The following is a 16,392-nucleotide window of genomic DNA, read 5'->3' as shown; positions in this document are numbered from 1 at the left end:
CCCAGGCAGACACGCAAGCGTCCCGAGCCGTCCTTCCAGCACACTCAGGTGCTCAGACCCTGCCTCGGAACGCAGCCTCACCCTCAGGACCAGACTCCGGTCCTCTCTGGCGCAAACTGCGAAGTCCAGTTCCTGAAAGAAGGAAGCAAGCAGCCTCAGAAGGCTGATTCTGTCTTCCAAGGGCTGGGGACGGGTTCGAGCATCCGAGAGTTTCGTCGGACGGCGCTCCCTTCGGAGACTGGAAGGCAGTGACATCATACCCGGGCAGTACTTCAGGGTGACCCTAAGTGCACCCAGACACCCCATCCCGGCTGCAGAGACCACCCTGCCAGCACCACCAACCAGCCCGAGCTGGCGCAGATGTGCAGACGTCATATTAGCAGGCTACCGGCTGCTGAGACTTCTGGGAGATGGAGTTCGTGGGAAGACCGCGCCTTGATTGGGAGCGCAGCCGCCTGGGCCCAGGGCGCAGGCGCGCTGCTTTCCTGACCTGGAGAGGCGCCGTCTGCCCCGAGCCCTACCCCTGTGTGCCGGAGGTGAGGGTTGCCGGTGTGCGTCTTGGAGGAGCCGAGGGAGCAGAGCGGCCGAGAGGAGGGGAGGTGCTGTGTGGGGAGCAGATCGGGGAGGCACGGGCGGAGCCAACTGCAGAGTGTGGAGGTGTCCCAGCTCCGCGAGGTGCGGGCGCAAAGTTCTCCCCTCACCCGGCAGGTGTGTGCGTGTGTTCGTGTGCGGGGCTGTTATCCGTGGTGTTTATCCCCCGTAGGTCAGGGACCAGCTTTTAGACTGTAAGTCTGGAGTTTTCCTTTGCTCCCCATCCCCTCTTCCTTCTCGTAATGGGGACCTAATGAATGTGGGTGATATTGACACTGCATCTAGGGTACCACCCACCCTGGTTGCTCCCTCTTTCCCAGAAAACGCCTCAGGTGACTGTTTCAGATCCCTGACCTGGGCCTCCTCAGGGATGCTCATCAGGGCTGCTTGGAGGAGGCAGGATTTTATAAGGGGTGTTGGGGGAGCGCAAAAAGTAGCAAAGCATGAGTTTAAGGGACTGTTTTAACTGTTCTGCAGGAATAGCATGAGGAAAGTACACTGGGGCCATACACAAAGGTATCAGGGCAAGACCCAGAAGCAGGTTGGATTGTGTGGATTAATCCCAGGACTCCCTGTTCTAGAGGTCAGGTTCAGACGAGAGGGAGGGAGGGAGGGAGGGAGAGATTTGGGTCGAGGAGCCAGTTAGGATTGTGTGATGATGTTTGAAAAGCAGAGTGACAGATCTTCCACTTGCTGGTTCACTCCCCAACTGGCTGCAATGACCAAGACTGGGCCAGGTAGAAACCAGGAGCCTGGAATTCCATCTGGGTCTTCCCTGTGGGTGATTGGCTGTCTTCTGCTGCTTTCCCAGGCATAGTAACAGGAAGGTGAAGGCGAGCAGGGCAGCCTGAATTCATTGAGCACTCGGATATAGGATGTCCAACGATGTGTTAGCCAGCTGTGCCACAGCATTGCCCGGTGAGCAAGATGTTGTGGATCTGGATTTAGGATGTACATGCTAGGGAAAGGGCAGAGTAATGCTGCGAAGGAAGCAGGGACCAGGTAATAGGGATTGGGAGGAAAGAGAGTGAGACTGGAGTTTGAATTTGGAACACTGGGGAAAATAATAGAATATCTGACAGAAATGTAAAGCCAGAGTAGTTGGTGAAGGAAATTGCCTAGTTCAGACTTTCCAGTCATTTGGGAATGCAAGATCAGTTTAGAAAAGGGGTTAGAACCGGACTTGAGGATCAGCTCTGTTGAGGTGGCACATGGTCCCCTAGCTGTAGGTACAATTTGTGTGAGGGATATGAAGAAAGCCTGGTATGGAGACTGAGCTGTGGGCAGCATCCGTGTTTCTGGGGCAAAGTGGCGGAGTAGTTGTAGTGGAAAACGGCTTGTGTAGGATCATAGCAACAGTGAATGCTTGAAGAAGTAGCAGCTTGTGAGCTGCAAGGACATGAAGGTCACATCAGGAAAGCATTGGTGATTTTCCAGTATGCCGGGAGCAGACTCCCAGAAGCCAGAAGAGTATCTGCCACTGGGGTAGAATCCGTCGTGTGTTTTTCCCATCCAGGAAGTTTTGTCCCAAGGAAAGCCCTACAGAAGGATGGTTTTGCCAGCAGGAAGCCTTGGAATTCAGTGAAGAGAAGACTTGCTCGCGGGGAGAAACAAATGATAGGCGAGGTGGAGAAAAGACTGGGTAATGACAGTGAAGAAGTTCTGAAAGGAAAGAGTAGTGAAAGAAAGAAAAAGAAAGACCCTTGGCCTAACCCACAAAGGCCTGGAGGCAGACCCCAGGGCCTGTTTTGTCACCCCACATCTCACACTGCCTTGCACACCTCAGGTATTTAGTAGATCTTTCCTGAATAATGGAACAAATGAGTGCCTGAATAAATTGGCCTCAGGCGGCAGTAAAGGAGAACTTTGATTTTTTGGAGCCGACTCTGACAAATGCTTTATGTTGATTGTCTTATAAGCATTCTGTGAGGTTAGGCATTAATCCGGAAGCCAATTGTAACCCAAGGCTTAGCTTCTGATAATTCATGTCTGTGAAATGCTTTCTGCCACACGGTCCTGCCCCCTGTCGAGACTCTCCGTCTGGTGCTCATGTAAGTTTGGAATAGCTGTGTAGAAAAGAAGAACGGTTTTATTACCCCAGGTCCGGTCCTTGTCAACAATGCCAAACCAGAGTAATGAAGACAGATTGGAGGATGTAATAAAAAGAAAGTTTATTCTGTTGGTAGCAGGTGGCCATTTCAAGTGTTACCGTCCTCCCCAGTGAAGACGGTTTGGGTTTTCTGAGGAATTCAGAAGGAAAAGCTGAGCTTGGGAAGACATGATCAGGAGTTAGACATGGGGGCTCGGAGTGAAGTCAGATAGGCAGACTGACTGTTTTCTGTACGTCGGAAGTGTCAGCGCAGTTTCTTGAGACGCCCGCTGCAGGAGAATCGATGGCCTTGTCTCAGCACAGGTGAATCCTGAAGACGCGTTCTGGGTGGATGAGTGCTGCAAAACAGCATTTGGCTGCCACCCGAAAGAGGCCTCGCGTTGTGTTAAGACAATCCAGTATTTATTAACCATCTTGAGGCTCGCTTGCCCTGAAGTCTGATTGGTTAGTAAGGTCTACTGTGCCTTGGTCAGCCACACCTTGCCCCTGGTTGAGTTGCGGTTGGGAATGGCTGTGTAGCTGAAATTGGAGCAGTGAAAGCTTTCCAGGCAAGTGGACAGGCTCTTTGGGAGACAGAGATGGGAGCTCGAGGAGGGATTTTTGCAGGGAGACTGAGATCCTAGTGTGGGGATGAGAAAAGCAGAGGTGGGGATGACCCCGGCTGGCCGTTAGTTACTTAGCGTGAGTGGTGGATCTGAACCTGGGCGTGAGTGAGTGCTTCCTGGAGGGCCGATCATCATTTGAACCTGATGAGTGATGTCAGCCTGGCTGGAAGCCCACGGATAATAGGGACCTTGAAGATGGCACCTGCTTGTGTAATGGCCGCAGAACTCTGAGGCTCACCATTGTCTGAGATGTGCTCAGTGCTCGGTTTGTTGGAAGCTGTAACCTAATAAACAGATGTTGGAAAATAGTTTTCAAGCATTTAAACATTGCAGTGTTTCAACTAAAATTTGGGATGTGGTTTGGTTTTTTTTCCCAAAAGCTTTCACATTTTAACATAACATATCCAAATACTTTGATTTCAAAGTTGTTGTACACTGAGCCCTACTCTAAAATGGCAACGCTGTTTAATTATCTTCATTATGTCTCCCTTCCTTGGGTTATAGCAGTACTTTTAGCTGATCCTAACCTTACTCAGCACGTTAAGAAAGTGCTTTATGTACATTATCCAATGTAAGCATCAAAACAACTACCCGAGATAGGTACTTTTATTTCAGTTTTTCAGATAGGTTAAATAGATTAAGAAATTTTCCTAAACTCAAGTAGGAAAAGTGCTGGATTTTTCTTTCAGGAAATCTGGCTTTAGAGCCTGTACTGTTAATGACTATACTCTCCTCTATCTCTAAATATTACCTTTGATGTCTTTCTAGAGCCCAAGAGTTATATTTAGATACGCTCCTGGGATGGAGAAAACATGGTGGAAGTAGATAAAAGTGGAAATCACCAATGTCCCAGTCAATACAAGCTGCACGGCCTGGTTACCAACCAATGGGATCTTTGTGTGTAGGTTACCCACTGTCTCTTGCAGCAAGGTTCAGACCCCACTCTCCTCCCCATGTTGAGTTGTTTGCTTTTAGGAAGCTATGCTAAACTTGTTTTTCCTGTTAGACTTTCTTTTTCTTTAGTTCATGCCTTTCACATAGGTTTTAGCTTTTGCACACTAACGTTCACCCTCAAGGTCTTGTTAAATGATCCAGATATGTCTGGCAACTTTTAACTCAGTGGAAAAAAAATGATGGATTTTCATGAAAAGGTAGCCACACAAACATTAAGTCAGTAGAGTTAAAAGTTGCCAGACAAACCAGTAATTCTGTCTTGATCTGATCTTTGAGCATCTTTTTAAAATTAAGATTTACTCAAAAGGGAGAGTAACACAGAGAGAGTGAGAGACAGAGGGAGAGAAAGATCTTCCACCTGCTGCTTCACTCCCCAAATGGCTGCAGTGACAAGGGCTGGGCCAGGCTGAAGCCAGGAGCGTGCAACCTCATCCCGCTGCCCTGCGTGGGTAGCAGGGCCCAGGTGCTTAAGCCATCTTCTGCTGCTTGCTCAGGCTCATTAGCAGGGAGCTGGAATGGAGGTGGAGCAGCTGGGACTCCAACTAGAGCTTTTCTAAGATGCTGATGTCACAGGCAAGCGGCTTCATCCACCATATCACAATGCATTTCTGGAAACAATTTCCCTTATGAGTATCTTACCTGGCTAGAGGGCACTTTCTTTAGAAACAGGTTGGTTCCTTGCTAGAGGACACCTTTCTACATGAGGTGGCCTCAGTATAGCCTAGGTAGTAGTGACTAGTCTCAAATGGAGATTAGTCGCTTGCTTAATCTCCATTCCTCGAGTTCGTTTTTTCACACGTATGTGAATGGATGCAAGTATATGAAGCTACTCAAAAAGTTCATGGAAAAATGGAATTTTTCTAAAGATTTATTTTTATTGGAAAGTCAGATTTACAGAGAAAAGAAGAGACGGAAAGATCTTCCATCCACTGATTCACTTCCTAAGTGTCTGCAACAGCCAGAGCTGAGCTGATCTGAAGCCAGGAGCTTCTTCTCGGTCTCCACTCGGGTACAGAGTCCTAAGGCTTTAGGCTGTCCTCGACTGCTTTCCCAGGCCACAGGCAGGGATCTGGATGGAAAGTGGAGCAGCTGGGATTCGAACCAGTGCCCATATGGGATCCCAGGGCGTTCAAGGCAAGGACTTTAGCCACTAGGCTATAGTGCCAGGCCTGAAAAATGAAATTATTAATCTAATGCAAAAATATTTTAAATCTATGCATTTTTTTCATAATGCACATTTCCTGTGAACTTTTTAGAGATCTCTTATATCCCAGGTTTATCTGTACTTATGAATAGTCGTGTACTCTGGGCTGTTGTTCTGCTATCGAAGTGGCTATCTTATAGAAGATAAATCATGGTAGCATAGAGTTAACTGCCAGGCAAACCTGGGTTCAAATTCTATCTCAGCCTCTTACAAGACTTAAAATTTCCAATCTGTAAAGTAGTAGCTACCTTATTGATTTCTGAGGATAGAATTAAATTGTCCATATAAAAAATAGCATGGGGCCCGGCGGCGTGGCCTAGCGGCTAAAGTCCTCGTCTTGGGCGCCCCGGGATCCCATATGGGCACTAGTTCTGGTCCCGGCAGCTCCACTTCCCATCCAGCTCCCTGCTTGTGGCCTGGGAGAGCAGTCGAGGATGGCCCAAGGCTTTGGGACCCTGCACCCGCGTGGGAGACCTGGAGGAGGTTCCTGGTTCCTGGCTTCGGATCGGTGCAGCACCGGCCGTTGCAGTCACTTGGGGAGTGAATCATCGGACGGAAGATCTTCCTCTCTGTCTTTCCTCCTCTCTATATATCTGACTTTGTAATAAAAATAAATCTTTAAAAAAAAATAGCATGTCTGCTAAGTAACAAATGCTGATTGTTACCAGTGTGCCTAATAGTGTTCCACTGTGTCGACAGACTGGACCATACATTAACACGATTCTCCTGTTTTAGAAGTTGAAGGTGTCTCAGCTTTTTGCTGCATTGGTCTGTGAGATCATACATGTAGAGTACTTAGGAAGGTTAGTGTTGATGATGAAGAGTGAAAAGCTTTGCATACATTCTTCCTTCCTAAAGATGAACTCCTAGAACTGTCCCAAAGCCCTCACTGGAAGTGATCTTTCCAAAGTATAGATCTGAAGAGGGCCCACCTCTGCTGAAGTCCTCCAGGGACCATTAAGCTTGTGGAACAGGGGCCAGGGTCCTGCCTGCATCTCGAGCCCATCTCTCCCCAGTACTGCCCACAGCCCAGACTACAATCCTTCTAAACGAATGTTACTTGTTCATTCTTTCCACATGAAGACTTGCTTCCCTGTTTGAAAGCTTTGAGGTTTCCTGCCTAGAATGAACCACCTCTCCCAAGTCACAACGTGACTTGATCCTACTTGTGCCGAGAGAGCTCCACCGCACCTGCCTCTCCCGTGGTTAGCTGAGCTCCAAGGTGCTCAGTGCTCTGTGCACCTCTTTAGTGCCTCTGCCCACTGTGCAGTGAAAGCTTTTCTTCTTCCATGTCTGTTTTGTGAGCCAAGCTATGGCTTCTGGAGGACAAGGACCTTGTTTATTGTGCTCGGTGTCAGTAGCTGGTACCGAGGGAATGCTTGGTTGGAAAGTTGAGCGAGTGTGTCACAGGAGCAGTGGCCCTGTTCCCTTGACTGCGGGAGAGCAGTCAGGGAGCCGTAGAGGCACCTTTTTCTTCCCCTTCCCAGAGCTTACCAGATCTTTACACTGCCACAGATTCCAGGAATGCTTGATTTCAGTCATATTGTTATAGAGCTTATGTTACAGACGGTGGTGACATAAAGTTGCACAGCCAAGGCAAGTAAAAGGGTTGGTGATAAGGATTCACATAGAGCCTAAGGAGATATGGAAATCCAAGAATAATTAAGGCTGTTTGCAGGGAAGTTGGTGAGGTAAGGTGCTGCAAAGCCAGGAGTTTGTAGGGCATTGCCCCAGGACACTGGTCCATCCCAGGCCTGTCCTCTGATCTTTTCTCCACACATCCTTAGGTCTGGCTTCCTCAAGATAGCCTTTCAGCGCATTACCCAGAGGATGCCCTGACACTTCTTTGGTCCATGTCCTTGAAGGAGTCATCATTCAAACTGGACCACAGCTCAATCTGCTGCTCACCTGCAGGCTGCCCACCCCGCTCCCTAATCCACGGGGCTCTAGACGTGAGACATGTGGGACACAGTGGGGCTCCCTGGGCTGCTGCTTTGGCAGGCGTTGTGAATGGGGTGTTTTTCCCTTTGGAGCAGCTTTGGCTCTTACTTGGCATGTCTTTTCCATGCAGTCATATACAAAATCCCTGATGGACTTTGTCTAGTTGTCATTCAAAGCACTGTGGACTATGATTCTGTGATTATTTTGTGAACTCTGCCTCCAGAGCACATGCTGTGGTCTAACTCACTGTACCCATGGCCGTTGGCCCCGACACCTGAGCGGGCCGGGGCTGTTCCTGTTTGCTTTATTTGACCTGCCTTTCTGCTAGGGTGTAAGGGGTGGGAGAAGGTGCAACTCTCACTGGTACACTATTTGGAGAGTTGTAGTTTCGTGGAAAAAAAAAAAAACAACCACAGGGATGGTCTTTCTCACACCTTTCTCCTCCCACCCCCTGCTTCCTCAGGCCTGCGCCCTTTTCTTCCAGGCAAGCGTCCAGGAGGGAATGGCTGTTGCGTGTCTTACCACCAGATGCCAGGTGAGGGGGACTCTTGGGTTTCTGAAATGTTCTCGAATCTCCGTAATGTCACCACTGCTCTCTTTCCTGAAGCTTCTTCCAGCAGACTCAGCCAGGCAGATGGGGCCTCCTTAGGGCACAATTAATCCCCCATAGCCATGGGTTCCACATCTGTAGCTTCAACCAATTCGGAGTTGAAAAGATTTTTGTCTATGCTGAACATGTACATACTTCTTGTCATTATCCCCCAAACAATATGGCATAATAATTATTTTATGGCATTTATATTGTATTAGGTATTTTAAGTCTAAAGATGATTTGAAGTATACAGGATGCTTGTGGGTTATATGCACATACCATGCCACTTTATATAAAGGATTAGAGCATCCACAGTGTGGGTACTTGCAGGGGATGCTGAAGAAGGCGTTTATTTCCTTCCTGTTTGACTCAAAGTGTCCTTCAGTGTCCTGTTCTTGCCTTGAGCACATGCCCACTGGCCTGTTACCAGGCATACAACCCACGTGGCCCTCAATCTATGTATTTTACCTAAAAATCGATGGTATGGGTCTGACTGGAGGATTTGGGGAGCAGAGAGGTGGTTCTGGTCCTGACTGTTCTTTCATACCTCTGTGTGTGGCCCCGGTGTCCCTGGGACTGTTGGATTAGGCTGGTGAGAAGCTATTTGTACAGAGCACCTCCAGGAGGCTGAGTGCGTCCTGAAGGGTCCTACTGGGTAGAGACATTTGAGTTGCTCTGTTGCTGCCCAAAAGTGGAGGATCTTAAATGCCATGTTCTAGAATGTCTGTGGATGCACTGGATCCTCAACCATGGTTTTAGAACCAGGGATACATATGATCTTGCAGAATCACAGATCATTAGAGCAAAATGAGGGATTCTAAAGGTGATTCAATTAATACCATTCTGAGGATTTATAAATAAATAAGGTAAAAAGAATGCAGTTGACAAACTGAATAAGATTAAAAAGTAATATATCAATGCTATTTTCTGGATTTTTTTTCTGGTATATTTAAAGTGTGATTATACCAAAGAATGTCCTTGTTTTTACAAAATAGACACTGAAATATTTAGGAGCAAAAGGACATGACGTTTACAGTGACTCAAGAAGTGCAGGAAAAGCTAGGAGAATGTACAAGGATATTTCACATTCATGCATGTGAGAAATCCTCAGTAAAGTTAGTGAAAAAATGTGTATTGTGGATATAGTATGCATGAACTTCAAAATATTCTGCATCAAAATTAGTTTGCCTTTTGATTCCATTTTCCCACAATCTTTAAAAAATAGGTACTCTTGAATGTGCAGACACGGGAAGATAAAGAAAATGTGAGAAATGTTAACACTAGGGAAACAGAGTGATTGGTATTTGGGAATTCTTTGCTCTGTCCCTGCAAGTTTTCTGTAGGTCTCAGAAAGAGCCCACAAATCCCAGCTGTAAATACAGTCATGCCTCGGGGGAATCACACCAGTTTCCTCAAATGCTTCACCCTATTTTGTCCAAACCATGCCCCTCCCACCCTGTCCACACGCTGCAGGGTTGTCCCGGTTATGACTTGCATGAGTAAGAAGGGGTGTGTTTTCAGGCACCAGTGACATTTGACGACGTGGCTGTGATGTTCACGGATGAGGAGTGGCGGCTTCTGGTGCCCAGTCAGCGGGATCTCTACAAGGAGGTGATGCTGGAGAACTACCAGAGCATGGTCTCCCTGGGTAAGGTGGACCTCCCGTGGGGAGCTGACATCTGGGGTCCACAAGCTGGGGTGGGGGTGCTGAGGTGCCCCAGAAACGGACACTAGACTTCCAAACCAGCCGAGAGACAAGCATCAAAGGATGTGGCTTATGTCTGCCCCGACCAGGGCTTAACACTGCTGCCATGGTATGAACAGATGCATTCCCCCTAGCCTTAAGCAGCTTGCCCCCCACATCTGGTACAGAAGTGAGAGAGCCAGATGGTAGAGCAGGGTGTGCACTCGACACAGGGAGCTGGTTCTCCTAAAGGGGTATGCAGAAGAGGCTGAGTCACATGTACCCAGCTTACCAGTAAGGTGATTTCCTCAGCCCCAGCAGGAGGACTCAGCGCTGAGGTAAGGGCCTGTGGGGAAGAGCAATTTCATGGAGGGAGACAGCGTGTTGCTCTGCAAAGAGGGTGACATGGGCGTGGAAGTGCACAGCTCCGAGTAGGTCACCAGAGATGTTTGATGTCGAGTATCCATTGAGAGGAGCATAAACTGTGAAACAGAATGTGTGGAAGGCATTAAGGCAGACTACTGGTCAGCTGGGCCTGATTGTAAAGGGTCTCTTTTTCCCAGGTTGGAACCCCATGAAAAGAACATTCAGAGCTCAAGTCTAGTTGCAGGAATAACCATATTTTATAACCCCAAATTGGTAGGTTCTTATCTACCAGCTGGCCCTCAGGAAGTAGCAGCATGTCCGTCCAGTGCTGAGTGCAGTACTAAAGCCCTGGGGCTGTGGACTCAAGCCACATCCACATCCTCACATTCCCGTCTCGCAGGTGGCAGAGTCAAGTGTGAGGAGAGGCCCCAGTTGCTGAGCTCCGTTAGCCGCACACTGGCCTGTGATCTAGCAGTGCTCATCACAGCATGGTTTGTTAATCATACAACACTCAGAGGAAAACATCTATTCAGGAGAGTCATGAGATTACATTATTTCATAAATGTAATATGTCACCATGAAGATGATGAGGTGGATCTGTGCTAGCTGCAATGAAACACTGTTTTAAACTTATTAGGTGAAAAATACAGTTCACAAATCAACATAATTTCATTATCCGGCTTTTACAGATAGCTTTCAATAGCAATGAATGCAAGGAAAGAGAGAAAAAAATGAATGCAAAATATGAAAGGTGATTTTTATTATCCGCACATTTTTTTTAATCTGTATCTTTTATTTTCCTACAACTGACATGACTGCCTTGTTTCCAAAAAAAGCATAATACCAGAAATAGACACCCCCAAAGGGTGCCTGCACCCACACTTTTATTCAAGAATATCCCTTTTCATTCTCACCCCTCAAGCCAAGGACCTTCATCCTGCCAGTGCTGCACCCAGGGGCTTCCCATTCATTTTACAACGAAGAATAAACCCATGAACTCCAATGGATTCTGTTGGGACTGGCATTGTAGCACAGTGGGTTTGGCAGCTGCCTTTGACGTTGTACCATTTGTTCCCTTTTAGAAATGAAGTCTTGACCTTCTGAGTGGTTTCCCTGCCTTGTATTCTGAATTTCTGGCCTGTGCCACCTTCTGCCATGGCATGTTTCCTCTCTGAAAAACTTAGAGGCTGAGTTTAAGCTCCGGGGTAGTTGTGTATGATTCAGCCTATGCAGCCACCAGGCTTGTTTTCTTCTCTCCCTGAGCAGGGCTTCCGGTTCCACAACCTGCTGTGATTTTTCAACTGAAGCGAGGGGATGAGCCGTGCATAGTAGATCTCCATGGGTCTGAGGGAAAAGCATGGCCAGAGAACACCTGTCCAGGTAACAGTGTGAACAGGAGGAGGCAGAATTTTGTTCAGTTCTGTGTTTGTTCTCTATGGGGGCGGGGAGGGGGCTGGGGATATCGAGTAGCATTCACTCAAAGCCTTGCGCAGATTTCTCAGCCAGTGGTCTCAGATCTGTACAGTGTCCATTCACACTCTCATTTTCCTGTTGATCAGCATCATCTCCGCTCATCCTAATCTCTCACTTAGCCTGGCCATCCTCCCAGTGGACGGTCTCCTGTGTTCTGATACATCGCCATCCATTCTCTCTCCCGCCACCATCCTGAGTCCCACATTTCACTCTCCATCGAGTGTAAAACTCAGTTGGGGAGCAAGCCACATAGAAATCACTGGAATTTCAGCTTCCTTGGAGTATCTCTTTCCCACTGTAGTACTTCCTACCTCAGCAAAAGAAGCTGCATCTGTGCTTTCTGTTTGTTCTAGACTGGGAGACTAAGCCTGGGCTTCAACAGACCTCAGAGGAAGAACAATCAGAAGGCATCTTGAGGGGAAGGTTGGGACGACAGAGTCCTCTGTGTCCTAAACTTGAAGTTCAAGTACCAGAGGGTGCGCCGGACACTGGGAAGAGAAGCTCTGTGGTGGACAGTTGCAAGAAATCCCTTTCACAGGACAAAAACTTAAGGCAGGGGTCAGCCACACCCAAGAAAGTTGTCGCTAAAGAGAGAGATCAAGAATGCAGTGACTGTGGCAAGACCTTTTTTGACCACTCGTCCCTCACCCGTCATCAGAGGACGCACACTGGGGAGAAGCCGTACGGCTGTCGGGAATGCGGGAAAGCCTTCAGTCACAGGAGCAGCCTGAGCAGACACCTGATGTCCCACACCGGGGAGAGCCCCTACGAATGCAGTGTGTGTGCCAAGGCCTTCTTCGACCGCTCCTCCCTGACCGTGCACCAGCGCATCCACACCGGAGAGAAGCCCTTCAAGTGCAGCGAGTGTGGGAAAGCCTTCTTCGACCGGTCATCGCTGACACGGCACCAGAGAATCCACACTGGAGAAAGCCCGTATGAGTGTCGGCAGTGCGGGAAAGCCTTCAGCCAGAAAAGCATTCTGACTCGTCACCAGCTCATCCACACCGGCAGGAAGCCTTATGAGTGTACCGAGTGCGGGAAGGCCTTCTACGGCGTCTCATCCCTCAACAGACACCAGAAAGCCCACGCGGGGGAGCCGCGCTACCAGTGCAGCGAGTGCGGCAAAGCTTTCTTCGACCGCTCATCCCTTACACAGCATCAGAAGATCCATACGGGAGACAAGCCGTACGAATGCAGCGAGTGTGGGAAAGCCTTCAGCCAGAGATGCCGGCTGACGCGGCACCAGAGGGTTCACACAGGAGAGAAGCCCTTCGAATGCAGCGTGTGTGGGAAAGTCTTCAGTTCAAAGTCCTCCGTGATTCAGCATCAGCGGCGGTATGCCAAACAGGGCATAGACTGAGAGGGGTGACACTTGTGTGGGTCTTCCCCATCTTCACCAGGGTTGTCCTGCGCTCCTTCCGGCCACTCTGGCTGCGCTGCCGATCTCCTGTCCCGCCTCTGCTTCAGAGCTTGGAATAAACACTAGATCTGCTGTGGCCTATGGCATGGATGCGGGCTGCCAGAAAGGAGGCAATGAAAGGGTCACATTTAGGAGAGATCTGTCCCAGGAGGACAGAGGTCAGGAGGAGATCCTCAGCCACACTGTGGGTCTGAGAGCCCAGGTCCTAGGGTGTCGCACTGCACTTTAAACAGCTGCAGTCTGCAACAGGAGGAGAGAGCAAGATGACACCAGGGCGGCACTGTTGGGTTTCTTCCTCAGAAGAGTTTGCTTTTGGAGCCTTTGGTTCCTCTCTCTGGGAGCTTTCTGGAGGCACTGACATTGCTGTCTTGTGTCCCAGCTTGTAGATCTGTTACGACTATTACTAACTAGCCTATACTTATTGAGCACTTATTAGGGTGTCAACACTCAGCTACAAGTTTTAGAAGGAACAGGTTGATTTTCTGTCCTAGGAAGGGAACAACTGTCCCTCTGTTTTACAGAAGAGCCCGTGAAGTTCAGAGTTAGTAACTTGCCCAAGGTGACACAGCTAGTGAAGGACAAGCCAGGTCTCAAATACAGTTCTACCTTCAAAATATATTCTCTGTCAGGTTTGTTTATTTTATAATTTATGTACATGTATTATCTCTTCAACTAGATGGGAAGCACTTGGAAGTGTGACTTTCAGGTCTTTGTATCTCATACAGTGCCTTGCAGATAATAGGTGCTCAGTAAATACCTGAATGTGTGGATGTTCATTTTCACATTCAGAACACCTCCTGGATTCCTATTCCATCTCTGAGTTTTTATAGCCCTGCCTTATTAGCAGGGGTCACTTCCCAATTCCGGGTCTTCATCCTTCATTATTGAAGAGGCATCGGCTGAGCTAGGATGCAGACACCAGCTCCTAAGTGAACATGTCTCTCTCACTGAAGCTCTAATGCCAGCCCCCCCAAAGACTTAACCCCCCAGATCACCGTGAAGGGGCGAATGGAAAGCTGAAGGAATTTGTGAGATACTTTTAAGGGTCAGTCTCAACAGTCTCATGTTTAAGGTATGTCGTTTTCTGGCCATACCTGATAAGCCAGAATCCGGCCCCTCAGTAGTTGATTTATACCAAGAGCCATTGTCATGGTTTATATTTTGCATATTATGATTAGGCCGGTCGGTAACACTTTCCCCTCCTTTCCTCACCACTGCCTTCCTCAGCACCTAAAATAGCCCCTCTTTAACGAAGACTTCCTTGAAGAGTTCCCATTTTCCTTAATGCAGTACCCATTGCTAAACTTCATTTGCAGACTCCCAAACTCCTCTTTCTCTGGTCCCAGCCATACTATAAAAGATCAGGCAGCACGCAGCCTTGACTCCATGCAGCTGCATTGCTTTTTACAAGTATTTGTAGAAACAGATGGGGTTCTGCAAGGCTATCTGGAATTGAACTGCCCTACTTGAATTTCATCTTTATGTATACTGAATGGTGAATATCAAACTACACAGTGGCTACTTCATGGAGAGAAATAGATGAGAGAGGGGCTTCCATCTTAGTGTTAATGGTCCTGTCTTTTAAGTTGAGTGCTGGTATTTATGTTCATATTTATGCCATGTATATTTTTTTTTTTAAAGATTTTATTTATTTTTTATTACAAAGTCAGATATACAGAGAGGAGGAGAGACAGAGAGGAAGATCTTCCCTCCGATGATTCACTCCCCAAGTGAACCGCAACGGCCGGTGCTGCGCCGATCCGATGCCGGGACCCAGGAACCTCTTCCAGGTCTCCCACATGGGTGCAGGTTCCCAAAGGATTGGGCCGTCCTCGACTGCTTTCCCAGGCCACAAGCAGGGAGCTGGATGGGAAGTGGAGCTGCCGGGATTAGAACCGGCGCCCATATGGGATCCCGGGGCGTTCAAGATGAGGACTTTTAGCCGCTAGGCCACGCCCCCGGGCCCCATGTATATTTCTTAAGGTTTTTTTTCCCCCCCCAGATTTATTTGCTTTATTTGAAAGGCAGACTGACAGAAAAATCTTTCATTCACTGGATCACCCTCCAGATGGCTGCAAGGGTTGGGGCTGGGCCACAGAAGCCAAGACCTTGAACTCCAAGGGGAGTCCTGCCATCTCTCCAGGTGCATTAGCTACAAGCTGGACCTGAAGCAGAGCACCAGGACTCAAACAAGGCACTCCAATGTGGGATGCCAATGTCACAGATGGCAGATTAACAGGCTGTAACACAACACAAGCCCCTTCAGTATTAATGCTTTTTAAAGCTAAATAGAGGGCCAGGTGTGGTAGCGTAGCGGCTAAAGTCCTCGCCTTGAATGCGCCCGGATCCCATACGGGCACAGGTTCTAATCCTGGCAGCCCCGCTTCCCATCCAGCTCCCTGCTTGTGGCCTGGGAAAGCAGTCGAGGACGGCCCAAAGCCTCAGGACCCTGAACCCACCTGGGAGACCTGGAAGAAGCCACGGTGCCCAGCACACATGGAGCCGTGTGTCAGATGGATGAATAACGGAGCTGGGCATGGCGAGGCCTTGGCTGTTGGTGTCTGTTGCGGGCGACAGTAAAGGGGGAGGGTTGAGATCTTTCTTTCAACATTGATAATGCTTTCTCATCTTTCCTGGTTATCTTTTGCCCCACTCCATCCTCTTTTTTCAAATTCCATCCTGTCTTCATTGACAGTTCGCTTCTCTGATGCCAGCCTATCTCCCTACTTCCTCCCTGCTGTCTACCCACCTAACATGCAACCAGTGCCCCGTCATTCCTACACTTCCCTCCCAGTTTGCTGCATGTGCTTTGCCTACAGTGCTCTTCTTCTGGCCATCCATATGGTCAAACGTCTTTCTCTTCAGTGAAGTCTCAGCTGAAATGTCAGTTCCAGACGACCCTTGTTGAGGATCCCTCTCCAACTCTGGTTTAGCTTTGCTTTTTCCTTCACCGTGTCATACGTGTATCTGTCTAATGGAAGCCCTCTGAGGGTAGGGACGATGTTTCTCTAGTTCACTACACTCCCAGTGACTTCTTCCTACATCTAGCAGCCAGGAACCTCCTCCAGGTCTCCCACGTGGGTGCAGGATCCCAAGGCTTTGGGCCGTCCTCAATTGCTTTCCCAGGCCACAAGCAGGGAGCTGGATGGGAAATGGAGCTGCCACGATTAGAACCGGTGCTCATATGGGATCCCAGTGCACTCAAGGTGAAGACTTTAGCCACTAGCCCACTGTGCTGGGCCCCATCTTCCATTTCTAATCTCTATTTGTCTTTTATTTCTCAGCCTCTCCTTTTTTAAGGAGCTCCCAATAAGAGCAGCAATGTTTTGTGTTCATTTTTTTTCTTGAAATAAATAGCCTTTTCCTTTGCATTAGTGCTTAAAAGCCAGTGATATTTGTTTTTCTATTTGTTTTAGACCAGACATCTAGACTTGACAGGATGTAGAGTCACA

At 48.4% G+C, this 16,392-nt stretch overlaps 1 protein-coding gene across 2 annotated transcripts; it reads left to right on the top strand.

Annotated features, from left to right (window-relative positions):
* The first annotated feature begins 388 nt into the window (after window positions 1–388).
* On the top strand, window positions 389–13,370 carry ZNF2 (zinc finger protein 2). Of its 2 annotated transcripts, none has more exons than XM_058667607.1 (5): window positions 389–536; window positions 7,869–7,940; window positions 9,519–9,645; window positions 11,314–11,427; window positions 11,874–13,370. In XM_058667607.1, the coding sequence occupies exons 1-5, from the start codon at window positions 411–413 to the stop codon at window positions 12,878–12,880; spliced, it is 1,446 nt and encodes a 481-aa protein (XP_058523590.1). In that variant the 5' UTR covers window positions 389–410; the 3' UTR covers window positions 12,881–13,370. The 2 variants fall into 2 exon arrangements, with proteins under 2 accessions (XP_058523590.1, XP_012784023.2); XM_012928569.2 differs by lacking the exon at window positions 389–536 and adding an exon at window positions 543–708.
* The last annotated feature ends 3,022 nt before the right edge of the window (window positions 13,371–16,392 follow it).

The sequence above is a fragment of the Ochotona princeps genome, chromosome 8, assembly GCF_030435755.1.
Source record: "Ochotona princeps isolate mOchPri1 chromosome 8, mOchPri1.hap1, whole genome shotgun sequence".
NCBI lineage: Eukaryota > Metazoa > Chordata > Mammalia > Lagomorpha > Ochotonidae > Ochotona > Ochotona princeps.
Note: the sequence above shows the minus strand (reverse complement) of the source record. Positions and strands in the feature narration are given on the sequence as shown.

What these genes read in the sequence shown, in the direction of transcription:
- ZNF2 (XM_058667607.1), top strand. Translation starts at nt 411, where the DNA reads ATGGAGTTCGTGGGAAGACCGCGCCTTGATTGGGAGCGCAGCCGCCTG. An exon ending in GTCTTACCACCAGATGCCAG is followed by an intron (nt 7,941 to 9,518) that starts GTGAGGGGGACT and finishes GTGTGTTTTCAG; the next exon opens with GCACCAGTGACATTTGACGA. An exon ending in CCAGAGCATGGTCTCCCTGG is followed by an intron (nt 9,646 to 11,313) that starts GTAAGGTGGACC and finishes CTCCCTGAGCAG; the next exon opens with GGCTTCCGGTTCCACAACCT.